This window comes from Drosophila elegans, unplaced genomic scaffold (assembly GCF_018152505.1).
Source record: "Drosophila elegans isolate 14027-0461.03 unplaced genomic scaffold, ASM1815250v1 contig_208, whole genome shotgun sequence".
NCBI lineage: Eukaryota > Metazoa > Arthropoda > Insecta > Diptera > Drosophilidae > Drosophila > Drosophila elegans.
This window is the reverse complement of record NW_024545578.1, coordinates 1,542,146-1,565,440: the sequence shown is the minus strand read 5'-3', so window position 1 is coordinate 1,565,440 and position 23,295 is coordinate 1,542,146. Positions and strand designations below refer to the sequence as shown.

The 23,295-nt window shown below is 37.6% G+C and overlaps 1 protein-coding gene across 1 annotated transcript in view; it reads left to right on the top strand.

The window, feature by feature from the left end:
* Window positions 1-541: 541 nt before the first annotated feature.
* LOC108146143 (dendritic arbor reduction protein 1) overlaps window positions 542-23,295 on the top strand; it is a 33,280-nt gene continuing 10,526 nt past the window's right edge. Inside the window, 2 exon segments of the mRNA XM_017271998.2 lie at window positions 542-1,400; window positions 22,317-22,932. Of these exon segments, the coding sequence (XP_017127487.2) occupies window positions 1,338-1,400; window positions 22,317-22,932 (679 nt within the window). The 5' untranslated portion in view covers window positions 542-1,337.

Below are 23,295 nucleotides of genomic sequence, written 5' to 3'. Positions count from 1 at the left end.
TTTCCTGAACTTATTTATTTTTTTACAAAAATTAGATTTTTATATAGTATCGTTATTTAAGTAAATTGTTATAACTAAGTTAAATTTGTTGTTTTACCCTTTCCTTTTACATTTTGTTTTAATTTGTTTTTAATTTGCTACCCATAACCACCTCCACTGCAGTTCAAATCTAAAATGGCGAATCCCAGTCGGCGGTTCATTCAATTAAAATCGATCGCAGCTCTTATACACCCCGTACACCTCCAATAAGATCAGCTGGCTGGTAGGCCAAGTATAAGAGCTCGTGATCACCTGGGTTTTAGTCAGAGAGAGAGGAAGAGATAGAGAGCTAACAAAAAGAGGGAGAGCGGAATCCAGGTGAGCAGAACACCTGGTGAGACCAGAGTGTATCTTTCGGATACGAAAAAGGTGAGTGTGAGAGCGGCGGCGGCGGCGGGCAGTGGAGGGTTAAGCGGTGGCGCGGCGGGGGTTAACCGGCAGCTAGCTGACTGGCTTTCCGACTTCTCGACTTTCGAGGCTCGTCTGCGAGAAGCACGCCAATCGTCCAATCAGTACGAACTCGGTTCCCGCCAGCGCAGTAACAACTTCGCCGACGAGCGCGTGAAATACACTTCATTTTCCCCTTTGAGCCAAGCAAAAAGTTAACAAAAATCACAAACCACAAGTGCCTTAACATATAATCTATAGAATATTACTGCCCATTAAGTATCCGCTTTCGACAGGAACAAAAAAAGATACAAAATACACAGAATACAAAATAAAAACCCAAGCTCAACGAATGCGGAAGTGAGCGAAAGCCGGCGGCTTTTTTTTAATAATTATTTGCAATTAACGCAAAGGATAAAATATATGAAGTATTGTGCAAACAACAAAGGGAAACAAAGGGAAAAGAGAAACGAGTGAGAGAAAGTGATCGAGTGCCTTCATTTGCATATCCTTGCAAATTGAAATCGAGAATTAATTGAATAACAAAAAAGTAATTGAATAATAAGAAAACGTGCCGCAATGTCTGTTGTTCGCAGTGCCATGTCAAGCAGAAGTATTCAATAATCATAATCCCGAAACCCGAAATCTGAAACAGAATTCGAAAATTGATTAATCATTTTGTGCCTTGAACTGATCGTGACTCGTGAGTCAGAGCAGCGCCATTTAATTGTCCGCAAATAAAAAAAAGTACGGGTACGAGCACAGTTGCAAATTGTCGGGTTAAATATTGGTAGAATATCGGTAGAATATCGGTGGAATCGGTGGCATCGGTTGCATACCCCTCCCCCGCCAGGCATTTACCCCTGGCCACCAAAACTCGAGTTGAGCTTCATGCGAAAAACGCCGCTTAAATGCATACGGATATCATAATTGGTGATCAATTTGCCGCCAACAATAACTACTGGGTGATGCAGGTATGTATCTAAGGAAAAATTGAATAAGCTAAGATGAAATTAAAAACCAGCAAGGAAATTAAAAAATATCTTTCAATAAAATGCTTATGAATTAAAAATTTTTAAGCCCTACCCCTTCAAAAAAAATATTTGACGAACTTATTTTATGTCCACCGTTAAACCTTAAAAAATTTTAAAACGTCTGTTTTAATACAGTAACAAAAATTTGCGAGATGAAATAAATAAAAAATCAATAGTTAGATACTTAACATTATACAGAAAAAAATTGTACCCATAATGAGTTTCATTAACATTGAAGAAGCACATAATAATAATTACTTCTTAAATATTTCATTAAATTTTTAAGCCAAAACAGGTCTATCAAGTTTAAAAAACATAGGTTTAAAAAATAAACAAATAGAGTGGACCCGATTAGCTGATGCGTTTAACAATATACTTTACAATATTAATCACACAAAAGGAATAAATAAATCACTGACTTTTAAAAATCCCCAAATGATAGCCAATTAAATTGTAATCACTTGTTCCTTGTCAAACCAAATTCAAACAAAATCATCGTAAACCATTATAAGCCATAATTATAACAAAATGTGCTAATTAAACCGCTTTTATTGCAAATTAATTTTAGCCAAATTTGACAAACAATAAGCCAGCTCTTAACAAGTAACAAAAACAAAAAAAAAGGGAAACAAATGAGATGAAAAACAACTTAAGCCCAACAACTTCCGCTTATCAAAATGCAAATCTTGAACAGACCAGATTTTTGAACGAGTATAAATAAAACGCACGCGGCACTCGCAAATTACAATTTGACAATAAATGCGAAAACAAATTAGCTCGATTATCGATTGAGATGAGGAGTTGAGCTGCGGAATTCGAGTGTGTGTGCTTTCGCAGAGATTAACACCTTGGATTTCCTCAGGTGTTCCTTGGATTCCCTTTTTTGTTTGCCAAATGCGACAATCGATTTGTAAATCTTGTTATCACCTGCAGGCACCGAGAGTTCCTCTTTAAGCCGTTTTCAAACACATAAACAGTCGAGAACACGGTCGGCCAGCTCTTTTGAACTTCACACTTATCCACACTTTTCACGCGTTCCTCGGGGAAACTGTTCCAAGTCGATCCTCTCCCATCCTCCTCCTTTCAATATCCATGTTTGCAGCCTGTTTTTCTTCGGTTTGTTTGCCTCAATTGTTTGACTCGCGCTTACTTGCGAAGCTCTGCGTAAATATTTGCCCACAACACTTTGCCAATGTGCCAAGTGTCCCCTCAAACTCAAAACCAGCTGACTGATGAGTGCGTTTCATCAGGGTTCCTATACAGGAATGTACATATATATATATACAGCTATAGTCGATCATCGCCTGTGTGGCATTGATGGATATTATTGGCTACTTTGGGGGTATAAATACAAAATGACAGCCTACGTATGAGTAATATTATGTTCTAGGGAATAACATTGTTTATCCTGTTTATTAATACCCCGCTGCATGTCAACAAGTGTTTTAGTGTAGTGGAACTGATCAAAGGAAAGGGAGTGTTCTTAGATAGTTTAACCTTGAAAGAGGGAGTTCCCAGGTACTGAGAATTTGTTAATAAGAAGGGGTAATGTATTTACGCCAGAATCAGTTAGTCAAATTAAAAGAATGGTAAATATTTTATTCAAATGCTTATAATATTTTTAATGAAAAGTTGTACTAAGGCTAATTGAATAAAAATTCCGTTTTTTATGTTTTGATTGGCTAATTAAATGAAAAAAATCCTTTACTTTATGTTCATGTACTATAATATCATTTATTTATATTTATTGCTTACAAAGTGGTCCTATTACTAATTTTGTAATTATTCTAGAGTGATCTACGTAAATTTTTCGTATCATTTTGTCACCTCAGCTTAATATTTACAACCAGAAGTCTACCAGTCTTACGCCCATTGATAACTTGATAAGTTCCCCCGTGAAGTCTAGCCTTACTCAACAAAACTTCGGGCTAAGTGCCCCTAGCTGGCACTCTTCAGAACACTTCCTTTTACCGGCAGATAAGAAACGAACTCAGGAACCTCAGGGAAATACATATATACGATACATAATACATATATGTGTGGTGAAGAAATTCGAGCCGAGACATTGGCGATTCCGGGGAAAAAGAGTCGTAAAAGAGCTGGGTGTTCGGACAAGTGTTCAAGTTGTTGCTTGTTCCGCCTGTCACCATCAATGGCTGCACTAATTAGGCATGTGTTGTCAAATATTTACAGACAGTCGCAAAAGTACAAAGCGTTGTTGGCACTCTCTATAGGCACCCTTTACCCCCCGAAAATCCCCCTCAGATAGTGACGAATTTTTAGATGAGGGGGCGGGCTTCTTCCGTTTTCCCCTGATTTAGCAGATATGACGAGATATGGCAAGGTATTTCCCACGATTCACAGCGATTATGACGAAAAACTTTCGTATTTTATGGCTCAGAACGAAATTAGTTTACAATCGCGCTTATAGGGAATTAGCGAGTATACCAGGGGTCTCGGAATCGGATACATTCAGTGAATAATGGAACTAATCAAGCACGTAGCCCCGACTTTTGCAGTTCTGATTAATGGCCCTGAACCATTGTGCTTCAATCGTAAATAATTAAATATAGATAAAAATCAGATAGGGGGAATTTAAGAGGGGGGACTACTGTCAGCAAGAGGCCAAGTTTTATGTAAATTAAATTAGCCTTGCAGTCTCTAGACTCTGGTGATTTGTCAATAAAATACTAAACATTTTCTAATGTACGAAATCAACGTTTATGGGTTTATGGCCTATCTGAACCAATAGAAAATATTTGCATTTGCGAATCGGAGAGTCAGACAAAAGCGGCCGCCTTCAAAGTGAATTGGCGGAATCGGTGCTGAAAATTTAACAAGAATTACAGCCCGCTGTCTGCTCATCTGAGCCATAAAAAATCGTGGCAAATTAGATAGGAAAAGGCCAAATAATGGCGCCGATAAGATAATGGATGTCCCTATATAGTAGACTTTCCATTTCGAAATGAGTTCAAGATTGGAGCGAACCCCCGAACAAAACACCGTTTGCCAATTACACACCGCCTAAACAATGGCAGTTAGATAATAACTGGAGTAAGCCATGAAAACAGTTGGCCAAAATCTCATTAAGGCCCAGTGGGAGATCGCCCATCGGTCGATGGATCGATCAATCGATCGATTCCTATGCAAATCCCGCCAGTAATTTCGGCTTCCTCCATCACAATGCCAAGTTTTTAGTTTCTAGTCTTTGCCTTATTTCGCTTTTGCCTTTAGCCAATTCATGCAAATGAAAACGAAAACTGGCACACAAAACTTGTGCCAAAAATGGCACAGAAAAAATATCATTTATTTGCAGGCAGTTTTGATTGATTCGCCGCCTCACCAAGTTGGAGGTCAATCGGGCCACGAGAATCAATCACTCACAATCCACTGAATGCACACAGAACTTTGCGGAATTGTTGTGGTCTTAAAGATAGTCACAGATTGGTAATACAATGATATTATTACTTGTTGTCCTTAAATAAATATTGCCATCAAAAAATAAGAGTTGGATGCTGTGCAATAAGATTACAATTTTTATACAAATTTATATTTAATTAAAATTAAAATATAATATTTTTCCTTTTGGATTCATTAAAAATAATTATAGTTTTGGCCTAAACAAAATAAAAGTTAGAAGAATACAGCAGTTCTGCTTATATTTTTTTATTTTATAATATTTGTATGTCTTGATTAAAAAGCCTTTTAAAAAATCATAAACAAACCCTCATTCTCGTTGAGAATCAATACTTAAAGATGCCATGTCTGAAACAGTAAAGCCGACTATCCATCAATCTTGGTTAGATATTTTTTAAAAGCTTTTCAATAGAATCCTGGCTAATGATTTATCCCAATTTAAACCTTTCTGCCCTCTTTTTTTCAAACCAATTTTATGGCACGTGAGTGAACATTTGTTGTCGAAAGCAAACCCTTTTGGCTGACTAATTTCAACATTTCATCGAGTCAGCAAAAAGTATCACCTCAAATTTTTGATAGATTGCCGGCCTAAAGCCAAAAGAAAAAAAACATGTTTGAGTTCGCCGAATTATTGCGGAAACTAGTTTGCCCAAAAAAAAACAAAAAAAAAGGCTTTTTATGCTCACAGAGGTGCTAAAACCCCCACAACATTGAAAGCGCAATTCGTTTCGAGTTTGATGGGATCAAAAGCTCAGCGGATGACAGCGAATGGAATGAAATAAATTTTATTTAAAGCTCTGCGTTGCCGCATTAAGATCAATTATTTGATTATGAAACAAAATCTGCGTGAAATCTTCAAATAGTTGACCCAAGCCGATGTCAAATGCCGTCGCTGTAAATTTCAATTTTAAGTCTCGAAATCGTCTCAACAACAAGGTGAGAAATGACAAAAAAAAAACACATTTGATCGAGGTGCCATGATTAAGCCATCATCGGATGGTCTCGATCTCCATGGGTCGTAAAGTCGCAACAAAGGTTCAACAACAAACCACACCGACTTGAAATCGAATTGCAAATTTAAATTGAAATCGAAATCGCATTTCGTAAGGTATACTTTATCTATTATATATTGTCCGTGGACCATTGGGAGATACCCGCAGCTGAACATGCGCCAAAAATCACTTCAATACACATTATTTGCTTACTTAACTTTTATCACCCGGCCGAGATTTCTCTGACCGATCGATAGATCGCTAATTGCCAGAGTACTGAAGGTACAAAATTGGCTAACTGAAAATTTAATTGAATAGTTAGAATAAATATCTGACTATTAAATTAAAATGTTATCATTGCATGATTTTATATTAAAACAATTCATATAATGTCAAAATCATTATCTTAAAATTAGTTTCTATTTGATTTAAATGCATTTTGTTTTATTAAAATATGGTTTACAATATTTTAAATTTTCAGATATTAAAATCAATTGCTAAAACAGTCAAATACAGGGTTTTAAAAATAACTAAAATCCGCAATAGATGAATAAAAAACTTTTTTTTGAAAGTGTATAAGTCGAAAAGAAGAGGTGGCAGCCCATCATTGAGATCTACGCGTACTCTGGGCAATTGACCCACTAATTCGGCCTGTCAATAAACGCCTTTTGGCCATTGAACTCATTGAACTGCCCCCTCGAGTTTCCTGAAAAACACAAATTAATTGCCCGCAAATCCTGTGTGCTCGACCGATCAGCATATATTCAACAGTTTTCATTTCAAATTTTTATTGATTCCATACAATCCACGGCTACATGTTGCGCATGCCAGTTTTGTATGGGTTAAGTTATAGTTAGCCAAGAGCCCCTCGATATGGCTGACTAATTCTGCAGCTCTGATCGGAAATTGGTTTTGTAGGCCCTGGGTTTCAGGGCACTTCCTGTGTAGCATAGCACTCTATTCATAGCTTCACTGGTCACCCCAATATATCCGAATATTATGATTGCCTAGCGTGAAATTGTGAGAATATTTACCGAACGGCGCGTCATCTCGACATCAATTAATGTTTTATTATGCATTTATGTTTGTCCTGCGTGAAGGATAGCCAGGGATATTCAATATCCCGGTGATATGCAATAGCTGTGCGAATGGTTTTATGCAAATGAGTGTGCGGGGGTGGAAATGCCGCATTTGCCAAGGGCTAACTATGAATTATAAAGGAACACTGGGGAAGCGCTATAATGTGGTTGAAAACCGCTGCTTTTTGGTGTCTTTGAGGGTATAATATTTTTGGGAAAACACCTTTTGGGAAAAGTAAACGGAAGATAGAATTTGAAATACTGCTCCCTTCTATTGTGGAGAAAATCTATTGTCAAGAAATATTTAAAAATTATTTTATATACTAAACATTAAAATGTTTCCATCAATATATTTTATTGTATTGTAATGGAACATATTTTCAGTAGGTAGAATTTCCTAAAGTTAGTTCGTTTTTAAATAAATAAATACATTTTAAATACAGATAACCCAATAAAAATCCCTGAATCTACTCAAAACAGTATTTTCGCGTAAACAAACTCAAAACTAAGTCAATTAAATCTGCTTACAAAACGCGATCGCTAGAACCCACTAAACCGAATCGTTTTCAATAGCAAAATGGCGCGCTAGACGGGAACAGTAAATAGCGACAACAATAACCATATCAATATCAGTCAGTTTCGAGTGACTTGTCATTAGAATAAATAAACGTATATATAGGCAAAGGCAAATAAGAGCCAATAATGAAAATAGATACACACACACACACACACTACAATCGATAGATAGATTATAGTCAACAACATCAGTCAGCCAGGCAGATATAGTATGTAAAGTAAAATAAACTAAAGAAATAAAATAGTTAAGAGCCGGGGAAAAAAAACTGTCGCAAATTGCGGTCATTCGTCATGCGCACATGAGCAGAACGACGGCAGCAGCAGCAACAACACAGCAGCAACAACACAGCAGCAACAACACGGCAGCAACTATATAGCAAAACGCTTGGCAAATGGCGTCGTTGCAGAGGAGGGGTGGCCGGGTTTTGAGGGGGGGCTTTTAACCGCCCAAAGAGGGGTGGGGCTAGAGCGGGCCAAATGGCGAGTGGGAGGGAGACAGAGAACTGCGAGCGATGGACTTCAGCAGCTACGTTTTGCGGCTTTTGTTTCTATTTTTTTTCTGTCTCAGGAAAAAAAAATTAAAAACATTCAGTTGTTGTTTTTATTTTTCACTATTTAACACGCATAAGTAAGAGCATGTTTAAATTTAATGCGAGCAAGGGTGTAGCGACAAAATTTAATTAGAGGGTGAATCCATCAGTAAGCCGGCTACATACACATACACATAAAAAATGTTATTTAAAGAATATAATTGAAAGCCTTTTTTTATTTGTTCTTTTCTAAAACTCAAACTAATTTTATTATATGATAAAAACATTTTTTTTTTTAATGTTACTTGTTGTTACTTCCTACTCTCTTACGAAATGGAAAAAAATTCATCAAGTTTAATTATATAACTTAAACTACAAAGTTTACATTTTATCATATCAAATAATTATCAAAATAAATAATATTACATCACAAAATATTTTTAACCCCCCTTCTCAGCACCTCTGACCTTACTCTCCCAACTTTTGCTGCTGTTTTTCTCCCCACTGAGTTTTTTGTGTTTTGTTTCAAGCTATGAAATGTGTTTTGATTTGCTGCGCTTGCGAAGCTTTAGCTATTTCTCTGCCAACTTTTGGTTGGTGTTAAGCGTTCATGATGGGAGGGGGGTGGGTGGCACTCAGTGGTGGGGAAAGGGGCTGGGGGGCTGGCTCAACATGGCGACTCGACGTTGACTTTTGCTGCTTAATGGTGCTTAACAGCCGTCGAGCGGAGCGTACTGAAAAGCTAAACAACTGAGCGAATGCGTGACACTGCGCATGTACCGCTCAACGGGAAGTATATATAGTATATATACATTAATATATATCTGAGTGCGTTCACTGTACATAGGAAGACAATTGAGCTGGAAAACCGTTAGAACGAGAACATGTCGATTCGCCATTTTAGTTAGGCGTAAAAGTGGAAATCTAGTAAGAGTATGAAAAATAATATATATGAACTTTAAAATTTGAAGCATTTTTATTTTTTTAAACTGATGACTTAAGAAATTTTTTGAGTAAAACATATATAATTAAACCAATTGTTGATTGCGCTTAGATTTTTTTAAATTTATTGCCTGTATCCATTTCAGGAATTATTGGTGTCATTAGCTAACAATAGTATATATTTAGGTTTGTTAAAAATACCAAACTACTTGTTAAGAAATATTTGTAAGTTGTAAGTTATTTCAGTTACAAAATGCCTAATAGTTTTCAATAGTATATTAACAAACATAGATTTTTCATGCACATATTTTAGCTTACCAATTTTTTCTTAGACCTCAGCTCCATAACCATTCCCATATAAATTTCATTCATCAATTTGTCGACCATTAGTCTCTCTCCATAAAAAAAAAACTTCAATACTCAACTCCAGTGGAGTATCTTTTCCCACCTTTCCCTCCCAGACGAAAATATCGATCCATTGTTTGGTCTCCGACCGTTGTTATGATGGCTATTAACGCTATTATTATGAAAATTTTCAGCATCATTGATTTTTGTTACCGATTTTCTAATTTAACCAAATTATTGTTTATTCCCTCGTCGTCTGCCCGTCGTCGTTGATTTATTTCATTTTGCCTCTTGGACTTTTATCTATTTTGGAAGTTTTGTTTCAACTCTTTGTCCAAGTCTCACCCACCTGTTCACCACTTTTGCCCCTTTTGCCCTGGAACTTCTTCTGCCGGCCATGTCCATTTGGGATTCGAGTTTTCTGTTAACTGGTTGCGTAAATATCGCTTGGCGTCAATGAAATGCCCCATACACTCACACTCACAGCCCGATAAACAGACTCATAGATACCAAGACTTTTTCCTCAATGAAATGCCGAAAATTAGCATAATCTGCGCCTGCCTTTCTCGCTGGGCTTACACTGGGCTACAAAACCATCATTTCAGTTTTCATTTTCAAATATTTATGTAATGCTTTAAATGTTCTAAGGCGGTAAATAAAGGTATTTAAATTGTAATACACCAATTATAAGCAAATGGTTTCTAAACTTTGTAATAAAATATTGCATCTATCTTATTTATACTAATACTCGCCAAATCATTTGTATTTTTGACAATATCATTGGTAAAAAAAAAATACTAAGCCATTTTTGTATTTTAAAATGTTTAACACTTATTTTTGATAGTGCTAGAGCACACTTATTTCTGATACAGTAAAACATTAATACATTAATACAATATCTTGTTTGGATTTTTGAAAAACATTAAAATACTAAATCCATATTGGTATATAAAAATGTTTTAATAGTGCTAGAAAACACTAGTAAACGTAAAACTATCTGAACGACACTATCCCGTAGTTTAGTGTTCCCAAAAAGGCGGCACACGCAGAGGGAAAATAAAAGCGAAACCTGTTCGCGTTTTAAACGAAAATCTTGTCGAACACGATGTTCCCCGCGAGTAAAGTGAATACGAAAGATTGGATGCTGCGGTTATTTCTTTGTTGGTGTCAAAGCTGTCACATATTTTATGTCCAAGAGGTCACAGTGCCCCACACGCATCCAGGTTCCCCCTGTTTGTTTCCCCCCAAAAACTTACTACTACTACAAAATGAACAAAAAACAAAAAAAGCGACTCCACATGCATTTTAATTTCCCAGTTGTGGGTAATTGCTTGGCCCGTCCCCTTGGGCCATCATGCCGCATTTGTCTCAGGCGAGAGAGCTATGATTTCTTACCAACAACCGATTCTGCGAGTCGTGATTGCATTTGGCAGTTGCCGGGGTTTTGCGGGTATATATGGTATATGTACATATAATGTCCAGGCCTAGACATATGTTAGCCTTATAATTTATGCCCCTGTATTCTGTACAATTTTTGTTTATTAATTGTGCAAGCCGATCGTCAAAATATTTGTGCCCCCTGGCTGTCCTTACTTTAGTTTATTTGTTTTTAACAAACACCACACTCTCCTCGCGCCCGTCAATTTATTTAATTACATAGAACGCGGATTGCCCAAGGTTGCCGATAATTTATATGTCACAGTTAAATTAAATGCATTTAACACGAGAATTAAGCAAATAAGCAGCAGCGGCGCACTCGAATAATTGGGAAGCGAATTTCTTGTTTTGTTTATATTCCTCCGTTGCTTAATTAAACTCATTTGGGTGGATCGTTAAAATAAATCAAATTGAGTTGGCGGGATGCTGTAAGGGGTAATAAGTGAAATTAGCTAAATGAGCCATTAACAAAGCTCAGTGAGTACCGATTGTGAATTATAAATCTCTACCGAAAATGAAAGTAAATTCCGGGAAATGAGAAGGGGAGATTGAAGGTTAATCAACATAAAGGTTGAAATAGCTATTTAAAAAAAATAGATTTTTAATAGAATTGACATTTTAAAAATGTTTTAAAACAAGTCAAGTAACTAATTAATAGATTCTTCAAATTGATCTAAAAAATCGTAACTTTATGTATTTAACAAATTAATTTATATGGTATTTATAGTACTACATATATTGTAAAAACTCTTATTCAATTAGAATTGACATTTTAAAAATGTTTAGAACAAGTCAAGTAACTTATAAATAGATTATCTAAATTGATTATGTTAGCTTTATTTATACTACAAAGTTATTTACAGGTATTTTTAATAGTACTACAAAAATTTTAGAGATACTTAAAAAAAACATGTGGTTTTACTACTCCTCGACAACATTTTCCCACTCCTCAAAGCTTGTCATATTTCCACTCAATCGCAGTCAACCACTAAACGCTCTATCTCGCCTAATTAAATGTCGCAAAATAAATGCTTAATTGGACAGATAGACTGCTGAATGAGCAACAGATATAGCCGATTTTTTTCTGGATGGGGTAACAACCAGCCGGTCCAAACAGAAGTCGAGAAATGTTTTAGAAAAAAAACTGTGATGTCTGCTGGCATTTTAACTTGCCACACAATCTGCATATGCGACTGCCAATTCGGCACAAAATGCGGCTGATATTTGAACGGCAGTCGTACGAAATAGATATGTGCCAAAAGATTTTGACAGGCCAACTATCAATTCATATATCGTTAATGTGGCAAACTTCTCCCTGCTGCAAAAGGCTAATTGAAATGTCGATAAGGCAAATGTTTTGACAACTTGACAGCTGCCTAAAATTCAAATGCGGCAAAAAGCTATAAAAACCCAACTGGAAATGTCACTTCGAAGAAGTTACTGCCTGGCCCACATTGCGTATACGCGGCGTTGACTCATTGTCTTCTAAGCACTCGCATTTATGCCGCAATTTGACCCAGTTTCCTTAGTTTTCGGTACAATAAGAGCCCGTGACTCATGGCAAAACTCCAGTTTTGGATGTCCCAGCTGCCTTTGAGCCCAATGCTTTGAAGCATTTGCGAAATTTATGCGCACAATATGCGAAATTTATTGTAATGACAATCGCTTAGTGCATAATTCGCCGCCCGCCCCCTTTTGCCAGTACTTTTATTTCTTTTTTTTTGAGCAGGAAGCGGGCAATCATTGTGGCTTGTTTTGTTGTTTGTCGTTCGGCTTTTGGGTTTAATGATTTTTTTTTTTTGGATGCAGCTGCTCCAATTGACGCCCACCTGCAAAAATAAAAGTGGAGAGGGGCCACATCTGACGTCAAAGTGGGCTGAGATGTGCATAAATCAAAGTGAGAATTAAGTGTCCAAGGCAGTAACATTACGAATAAAAATCCTTTCTGGTTTCGCTTTAAGTTTTAAGTTTTATGTCTTTAGAGTCCATTAATCAGAAAAAAAAACTAAACGTTATTGCATAGTAGCAATACTTTTTTTCGAAGTTTTGTTAAATTAAATTGTTTTAAAATATAAATATTTAAAAAAAATGTTCAGGTTAAAAGTATACATATTTCCATAATAGCAATTCAGTTATTTTCAAATAAAATTGAGATATAGTTCATTTTTAATTATTTAAATATAATTATCATTTAAAAAGTTGGTTTTTTGGCTTTTAACATCAAAAACTCTATGTTGATCTTTTCTTCACCTTACAAAATTAGTTTTCCTGTTTTGTTATTTATTTACAAAAGCCAAAATCAACCTCCTGAGCTGAAATCCTTCATTACGCAGGTGTCAGCCTCGGTTTTTCAGTCTCAGCCTCTCATTTTCATTGAACAATGTGCATCATTAACGCAAAATGCCTGTGCTGCTGCTGCTGTGCTGCCTTTTTGAAACTGCCTTTTTGCAACTCGTTAACAAAAGCGCAAATATTTTAAGATTAAATTTTGTTTTGTTTCCTTTTTTCGGTTTTGTTATTTTTACAAATATTCCGCGCGAGTCTTAATGAAGTGCGATTCAGATTCGCTGAATCGTCGGGCGGGTGTAGGAGATCGGCAAATGTGTATTAAGTTTATTTTTGTGGTCGCGCCAAATGAGGAAGTTGAAATGTTTCGGCAAGTGAAATACCTCCAGAAAAGCCCCGCGAAATCCCCTTCGCAAATCATCTGGGACTCACGTGTGCGACTGACTTTTGTGGGCTGGTCTTTTGACCATTTTTGGGCAAACTCTTTTTTTCTTGGGTTTTGGTTTTTGGGTCTTGCATTGATTAACGCATTTCTTTGGCTGTCCGGCATTGTGTGTGTGTGTTTGTTGTGGTTTCCATTGTCGTGGCTTCTGTTTTTCTGTGTCTCAGTGTTTCTGTTTCTCTGGTGGAGCTGCCGTTTTGGCAAGTGATTTATGCCGCCGTTGGGGAACTGAACTGTGCAACTGACACATTGCGGAGACACATTTGTAGCTAATAAGTTTAGTGGCATAATGAATGGCATTTGAAAAGGTCCATTGAATGGCCAATTGAGAATATATCCCATACTATATATATGGCTGGGGGATTGCAACATGGGGCAGCATTTCAAATGAATCACGCCAATAAAATCTGGGTCAGCAGAAGCAGAGCTTGGCGTTACTTTTGAGGAAGAGTAAGAATTGGGAAAATTAAGTGGTCTACAGAAAGTGTCGATCACTAAATAAATTATTTAAAATAATTTAGATAACAAAAAAACAATGTAAAGCGTTTGATTTCGTATAACAAAAAAAAGCTTATTTGATAACAGCTGGCTATCAGAAATGCTAATTAAAAAACGTTTAATCGATGTAAAAGTCAGACTTCTTGTCTTAACTTTTGGTTTCCTTTTAAAATTGTATTTGGTTTTTCACGACACTGGAAAATTACTTAAGCAATAAAAACTTAAGCTTAAACATGATCATTTCTGCTTTTTAATAATCCGCATTATTGTTAAATTCATATCAAGGCCATAAAACGAATTAGCCAATCAAAAGTTTATTTTTTCTGTGCCTTTAATTACCAAGTGATTCCCTTTATTACTCCTAATATAAAAAGGCAATAACAGAACCAATAAGGTAAATCGCCACTTTATTGCACATTTATGTATAAAGCTTACTTATAAATGATTTTATTTTTAATGGTAATTATTTTAAGATTTTTAAACTCCTATTGATTTATTAAGAAGCTTTCTGTTGGTGCCAAAAACTGAAAAACTATTTATTAACGCAGACAACCATGGCTTAAATGGCTGGTAGGGTTTCTTAATTACTTGTAATTTTTCTCATTTTTTCACCTTCGTTTCGTACTAAGCACTTAAAAAGCGGAAAAAATACACAATGTCCGGCATTGCGAGTTAATTTTTTAAAGACGCGCACGCGTCGTCGACAACAGCACACGCCAATGCCAAAGGCAGCACCAGCACACCTTCGCAAAAGGTGTTAAAATGCCGGCTCTAAAGGGCAGAATATGCCCGCTGAAAGGACAAGGGGTTCCAGGGGTTAAGGTGGTTAATGGTTAATAACCCGATCGCTAATGAAACAGACACTGACGGTGACGGCGTATGACGTCAAAGTTGAAGAGCAGCAAAGGGCGGCAATGCGGCAAACGAACTCTCCAGAGGGTTAAGGTTTCATCAGCGTATCCTTAAAACAGAAAAAACTGGACAAAAAAAACGATATGGGGGCGAACTGAGCTAAATTTATGATGATGATCTCCCATTTTGATCCCAGCTGATGAATGAGCCGCAGTTATTTGCAGCTGCCCCTATTAAAGATGACTAGCAACATTTGATTTTTTTAATGGACTTTTGAGAAATCGAAAACGGAGTGGCCAGATAAACGCTTCATGCTTTTCTTTTAACACCTTTTCGAGAGATTTGTGCCGTACTGTGTTGTTTGCCCCGCCACTTAGCGCCTCTTTTACGATTAGAAAAAAGCCGGAGAAAATAAGGTGGAGGGACAGGGCAGACCTCATTTAATTATGTAAACGACACGAGCGCGCCTCGAGTAGAAGATACGAGACCCATTTATGTCAAATTGACACCTTGTGTGTTCCCCCACAGCAGTTTCTACAGGCCCCTTTTACACACGCAGAAAAATGTTAGGTACAAATCTGAAACATTTGTAAAATCAAAAAGCCTTTGAAGTATTTATTCTTCACATCAAATTTAAATCTGTTCCAAAACTGACAAAGTAACTACTTGACCAATATTTATATTCATATAATTTAATTAACCAATCAGAAAATAAACCAACAATCAAAAAGAGAGAATTCTATGCTTCTTATATTTTATAGCGAAAGTATATACTTACTATTATTTTAGTTACCATTTAAATAAGCTCTATATATTAATAAAACTGATAAGTTTACTCAAAATGCAAATCAATATTACTTCACCGTTTTCCCCAGTGTACAGAAACCCTCTTGAGTTTCCGAAATTCCGCTTCTTCTCCCTCTCTCCCCAGCCCTTTCGTTTTCCCCAGCCTAATACACTTTAAATATTTATGAGCCCGTCTTGCGCTCTTTTACCTAATTGATGAGTTCGCCTCAGATAAAGGTGTTAAAGCTGGCTGCTTCGGCCTTCGATGGACTGAACACTGATTTTCCCTATATGCCCGAAGATTTCTGTTTCTGTTTGCTTTCGCAGGTGCCAAAGCAAAGCTAAGCAAAGCGAAGGAGACGCGTCCAGCTGTGCCGACAAATTGTGGCTGGCGACAAGCAAATAAACAGAATCAAAACCCGCAGAGTTTCCCCCAGTTTCCCCCTGCTCGCGTGTAAATGATTCTCGCCGGGGAATGTCCATGTAAAGAGTTCCCAGTTAAGAGTTTTTAAAGAGGCGGTGTGCCACGGGTAACACATACAGTACAGCAACATATGGTAGCAGGTAGCGCTTGGCTTGTCAATACCTACACGCCTGCCTGCGGACTGAAAGGCAATGTGGCATGCCACGAGCAGGCAGCCTAGACTGCTGAAAAGACGTACACTCAACACAATTTAGAAGTCCGTACTTTTAGAATATTCTAAATTAAGAAAAAACTGATGACGTAAACTATTTCAAAAGTCGTAAATAAATGCACTTTAAAACTAAGACAATAATAATAATAAGACTGGTACAAAGAGCAAATTTATAGGACATTATCCCAAGCACTTTTGAAGATATTTTCCTGACTTATTTAACCCTTATGATTTTTCGTAGTGTAAGTCCTCCATGAAAATTAACTTAAATTTGTGGGTCCACATCCCACAGGGCAATATCCCATTGAACATTCGATGCAAATCCATCGGGCAGCCAACGAAAAAAGCCTCCTCTAAGCAAATGCAAAGTGGCTGCCTTGTAATCTCCCCGCGCGACCCACAAATGGACACAAAATTCAATTCCCAGAAATTGACTGCAAATCGCAGGCCTCAAGTCCCCTGGTGACATTTAAGTTGGCCAAAAAAAGAGGAGGAAAAATCCAGGGAGTTGGCCATTTCGCAACCAAAACGAAGCAAACGAAACGAAACGATGCAAAACGCATGTCGAGCATGGGCTGCACTTGTCGTTTGGTCTCCGAGGAAAAGATTCAAGGCGATCCAACTACTGTTCCAAATTTGATTTGCCATGCTGATTTGGCCGGCGGAAAATGCGGAAAAACATTGCTGGCATACTTTTCCCCTCTTACTCTCTTTGCTCATTTTAGTTGGCCAAGATTTATGTGCGGTTGGTCCAATAAAATAATTGCCAGCGATTTTTTATGCAAATCGCTTTTCGCTCCTCGGCAAGAGTCATGGCCAAAACAAAATCGCCTATAAATGCATATATACTATATGTGCTGAAACTAAACTATTTTTACGATCTTCTGGATTTGAATTGGGTTTTATCTTTAAGCGTTTGGTTTTTATGGCTAGGGGTTTGGGCTTTGGGCTTTGAAGAGGGTCAAACCCTGAGGACTTGACATTGGTCTCGACGCGAAACCAAAAACAAAAGACTCAGGAAACGAACTTGCTCTTGCCCCCGCTCGACAAAACGAAAGACTCAGGCTGCGAACTTGTTCTGGTGTCAAGTCTATTCGCTTCCTGCCTTAATGGAAACTTTCACTATCCCGCGATAATAAACATTAGCCGTCGTTTCATTAAACAAAATCTCAGGAAATATATTTTTTATATACATATCTCTTTTTTCCCGTTTTTTTTGCACTCAATTGAAGATTGGCCCTGGGGCGCTATTGGCAATTGGTTTGCCGAACAATACGCCATAGATTATTTAACGATTATTATGTGGTGCTATAGCATTTCTACCATTGCTTTCTTCTTGCCTTTCTTTCTGTCTATTTTGTCTTAGCCCAGCAATTACTTTTGGCTTCTGCTTATCCGCCACAAATATCTAACTTGGCTCTAAGCAGCCTTTTGTTGGCCTTATCACAAAAAAGTCAGGCATTCATTGTTTCTTTATTTTTTTGGCCATGGGTGTGTGTGGGGGGAATTACATGAGCCATTGATGAACTGATATTCGGCACGTGCCGTTAATGAAGTCGATATTGCTCGACTTTAGAAAGCACATCTCGTGTAAAGACTATCATATTTTGGATGTTTTTTTCGGGAATTACAGCACCAATTAGATTGCTATCCGTGGATAGCCTTTGTGTGGGCCTCGATTTGACTTTTTATAACCCCATTCTGGTCGAATGGCATTTAGGCATTTAATTTATCGTTTCCCGCAGTTCAAATGCCTTTGTTATTGATATGATTTGGACCCATTTCTTACGGGCTTTATGGAGCGACATTTATGAGCGACTTTATGCGCAGCTGTCGCAGCCGCCAAGATCGAACGCAAAATGGCCAATTTTATGGCTCAATATCGGGGCTGGCTAAGAAAATGCTTCGCATTAATAGAGGTAAAAACAGTCAGATAAACAGTTGGCAATTTGACATCTTTTTTATATAGTTATTTTTGGCATATTGATGGTCGTTAATAGATATAGAGGCAAATTGAAAAGAAATGTCAGCCGGATGAATGGTGAACGGGGTTTGCGGTAGACTCGGCTCTTTAAAATGCAAAACGGCCTCCGAAGTTGGTTAAAAAAGACAAGCAACAAAAAAACACAAAACAATAAAAGTAACAACGAATATAATGGAACATAAAATTTATTAATTTTTATGGGCTTTATTTTTTTTTGTTTTCTGGGGGAAGGTATGTATATTTGTTTGCTTCCCCGTTTGTTTCCATTTCTCACAACAAGTGCCAAATTTGGTCTGAGGTTCTTGACCACGAACACACGCACGTGCGATGGACTTTGTATGTAATTGTATCCGAACGAAAACGCATGTGTGCGTGCGTATCCGAGTGCCAGTGCTTTATTTTGCATATTTTGTTCGATTTTAAATGAAGTCACGTTGCACTCGTAAAGTTGATATTTATGTTTGTCATTATTTTTTATGCTTTCTGCTTGTTTTTCATATAAATATGGCCTTTTTGTGTCTTGTTTTTTGGGACCCACTACATGTGTAGATACTTGTTTTTCGTGGCGGTGGCGTTAAACAATAGTTAACAACTTTATTTGTGCACTTAACGCTCTTGGCCATTAAAAAGCCAAGCAACTCCTCACGTTTCGGCTGCCATTCACCTGAGAAATGCCAAAGCAGCAACCTCAGTTGCAGTTGCCGTTGCAGTTGCAATGTTGCAGGTTGCTGTGTTGCTGTTTTGCTGTGTTGCTGGTTGCATAGTGCATCTGCGGCAGAAGCCGCCACCAGTCAACGCCATCGCCTGTCAGTCCACATAAAAGTCAGAGATGGGGCTATGAAAAATCACCAAAACGAATCGCTAAACAGCCGCAAAATGCACTCGAAACGGGGCATGCCGAATTCGAGACGCGGAAGATGAGAAAATCCACTCAAACTGTCCAAGTATTGCCGGTGAAAACGAAGCCTTTGTTTGCCTTTTGAGATTGCCGACAGGTGGAATTGCAGGGAAAGTGGAACGCGGGGTGTTGCCTTGATAATAAATTATTGTAAATAATTTTACAGAAATATTTAATGTTATTTCTTAAGCAAATAATATATATATATTAATTTAGTTTTACTTTTATTAAAATGACAATTGGTTAAACCTTTTATTGACGTTAGAAACTATAACTGATGTTTACTTATTAAATAAACTGAAAATAATTTACAGATTCTAAAGAATATTTAAATGCTATTTCTTACAAAGAAAAATATATAAATATAGTTTTGTTTATATTTAAATGACAGTTAATAAAACGTTTTTTTACAGTAGAAACAATAATTTTTATTTAATTATTAAACAGATTATATGCATTCAAGCATTGCACTTGTAAAACTATCATAAAAACCTCAATTTAAAGTTAGCATTAAAAAATAAATTCTAAAACCTCTGTAACTCATGAGTGATAAATATTTCTACATGTGACAAAATCACACTTTGACCATTTGCAAATCATTTTGGAAGCCGCTTGAAGTTTCAGCTTACAAATCATAATTATGGCCACCGCCGAAAAACAAAAATACTTCCATAACCAAGCAATTGACACCTTTACAATTGGGATTGTTTAAACTTATGTCTCTTTTAGCTATTAAATCATAATTATGGGCACTGCCATAAACCCAAATAGTTTCCTGCTCAAGCAAATGACACCTCTCTAAAAGTAATTCCAAAAGCAATTGACCCTTTCAGTAATTATAATTTTTCATAGTGAATAAATCACGATCTGAACTGCTGCAGCTGCAGCTTAACAACACTAGGCACTCTAAAACCCAATTCACCAACACTCCAAATGGGTCAGATCAATAAACAATAACATAAAATGGCCAAAGACTTCAACGCAAAATGGGCAAATAACTCACAGACGAAAGCGGCACAAACCGGCCATTTGAACTCCCTTCTCCAGTAAAATTTATGCTAATTTTGATGTGTACATAATGCCCATTTATTGACGCTGCCGTCAGCAGCGATTATTGACAACGGCATTTTAATCCTCAAAAAAAAAAATCATAAGTAAATGAAAATACTTTGGCGTGCCTGTGACAGTGCAAAGAAATTGAAATTATAAGTACCTGAGCATAATGTCCAAAAGAACAGAAAAGTTCATAATTGAAATTCATGTTTGTGGTTCTGGTGGCTGTCACACAATTACCGTTTGGCTTGGTGCTGCCTCTCAAAGTCCAATCGCAGCCACTTAAAGATTCCGCGAGGCTTCCGCAGACGACGCTCCATGCATTCTTATGAGGTCATTTGCGTGGGGAGCCCACTAAATGCGCCCTAGCTGCCCAACTAACTAACCCACTCCACGGAAAAAAACCCCCTGAACATTTGCCAAGTTGGAAAAGTCGGTGGTTCGTGGAAAACCACAGCGGAAAATGGCAGCTCCAGACATTACTCATACCAACCGCAATGAAACACAAAAATCTATTAAAATTATCACACGCCATGTTGACCTCAGCGGCGAGCAAACATTACTCAAAAAAACCTAAAACCAAAAATAGAAATAAAAAATAAAAACAGTACCGTGTGGGTACTATGGCTGAAGTCAAAAAAAAAAAGAAAGAAAATAAAGCCAGAGCAGCCAATAAAATGAAAAATGCTGGCGCAAAAATATTGCAGCTAAAATAATTTGCCACGCTCGTAAATTTTCAGCTCATAAAACAGCAACGAGGCAACATTTGTTGTCGGAGTTTCGAAGTTTCGAAGTTTTGTTTTGGGGGAGAGTGAGTCAGTGTCGGGCATTTCTCGAATTTGAGTCAGATTTTTCTGCTATTTTTTATGGCCAGCCTTCGCCGATCGACAGTTGGATGTGATATATGGGCCCTTGGCCCATATCATTTGCATATGAAAAGCCAGGTATAAAAAATTTCACTAATTTGCCAAACGATTATTATGTTTGCCTAAACCACCTTAAGTGTTGCCATAAATTAGTTCCCTAAAAATAAAATAAAACAAAAGGCAATCAAATGGATAAACAAAGAAAATGTTTCAAGTAACAGCACAACTATTAATAAAAAAGCCTAAGAAATTCCATAAAAATTATAGTTGTTGAAAGAAGTAAACTTGATGTGTAAATCATCTACAGAATTAGCAATTTGTAGGCCTCAAGTCTGCAAACAAAAATAAAAAGGCAATCTTTGCATGACAAAGGGCACAGATTTAGCGCGTTTCTATTTGTTCTCGTTTGCTCAGCTCGCGCGAAGAGATATTCAAATTCGACAAATACCCCACTCAAAACGAATGACTTAGACAACGAACTTGCTTGCATTCCCCTAAAAGCGCATGAGCATTAAGATCCCGATCCGATCCGTGCGCTGGACAGGCAATAAAAATAAAAATCAAAATCGAAATAAAATAAAAATCAAACGACAAATCTACAAACAACAAATTTCGGTTCCAAGCAAAACGAAATTGAAGCGAAGAATGCAATAAAAATAAAGCCAGGGAAGAGAAATGAACGTAAAGATAAGACTCTCGTCGAATGATTCGGTCAGAAGGGAAGTGGACAGTAAGCACGAGATTGCTCAAGTGGCAGCTCAAAGTGTTGCAGGGCGATAAAAGTTTAATCAAAATTTATGGGAGGGAAGCGGCAGAGAAGCAGATAGAGCTGGACGCCAAAGAAGCAGCAGAAGAAGTAGAAGGCTTGGAGCTCTGATTGCCCAATGGCCCATATAACACACGAGCGAAAAAGCTTATGTCTTTTTACTTAAAATCTTATAAAAATGATTATTCACTTAGAGATCAAGGGCATATGCTGACAAACAGTTCTTCAAGAAATTTTATAAATTATATTTCGAATGTACAAATGTATAATGTATGTATAAAAAAAATCATATACTCAAAATCATACAAAATTGTTCAAATTTGTATATAGTTTTACTTTTAACTATCTAACAAATAAATATTTAAAAAATATCTACATATAATATTTAACCCTTGTTTTTTTTTGTGTGTTTTTTTTTTTTCGATTGCTCATAAGTTCTCTTTCCATTTTCTTTCTCCCGTTTTTCCTGCAGTCCCCGGAACTGGACTATCGGCACGAGCTGATGGGACGTCTGCATAAAATCGAGCCCGCCGATGTTGAGCTTGAGGTTTTGGCAGCCGCTGCAGCAGCCACTAATAACAACAACAACAACAACAGCAGCAGCAGCAACAACAATCACAGCAGCAGCAACAACAGCAGCAACAACAACAGCAGCAGCAACAGCAACGGCAGCCAAACACCCACAAACAGCAGCAACTTGGCAAGCTCTAGCCATCAGCAACATCAGTTCCACCACCACCTGCACCACCATCACTCGCATCAGCACCACCACCAGCACCACCATTTGCACCAGCAGCACCACCACACGCACAGCTTGCAAAGCGGCGAAAGTGGTGCATCGGAGGCGTGGCCCCACTACGCCGGCGATGTTGCCGTTGCACATGCACAACAGCAACATCAACAGACGCAGCAGCAACATCAGCAACTTCAGCCCGCCGGATCACCGAATTCCAACTCAAATGGAGCCTACGGCTGTGCCCCACTCTACGATGGTGCGCCCTACGATGTGGCTCTTGCCTACGGCGGTGGTGCGGTGGTGGTTGCCGCTTCGGGTGGCGCGACCTCCAGCGACAAGGAGTATCTATATGGTGGGTAAATCGAGGGATGGCGGAGGGGGGATACTGGGAACTGGCAACTTTGATGGGCACACAAAATTACACGCATGGTGAAATCTCGCAAGTCAATAGCAAAATAGAGAAAAAAACAAGCGATGTTTGCGGCTCGTTGCCGAAATGTGAAATCTGAAACCAAACGCCCAAAAAACAACGCAGACAAGCCGGAGACCCTGCTCACAAAACAGATTGAGGTCGAGACGAACAGGCAATGAGCTTTTGTTACATTTGAACAAGCTAAGAACATTTAAATATGATAATTCATTTAACAAGCTTACAAATTTTGTATTAAACAATAAAAATGATTTTCCATTTTGTAGGTTTTAAACAATCATAAAG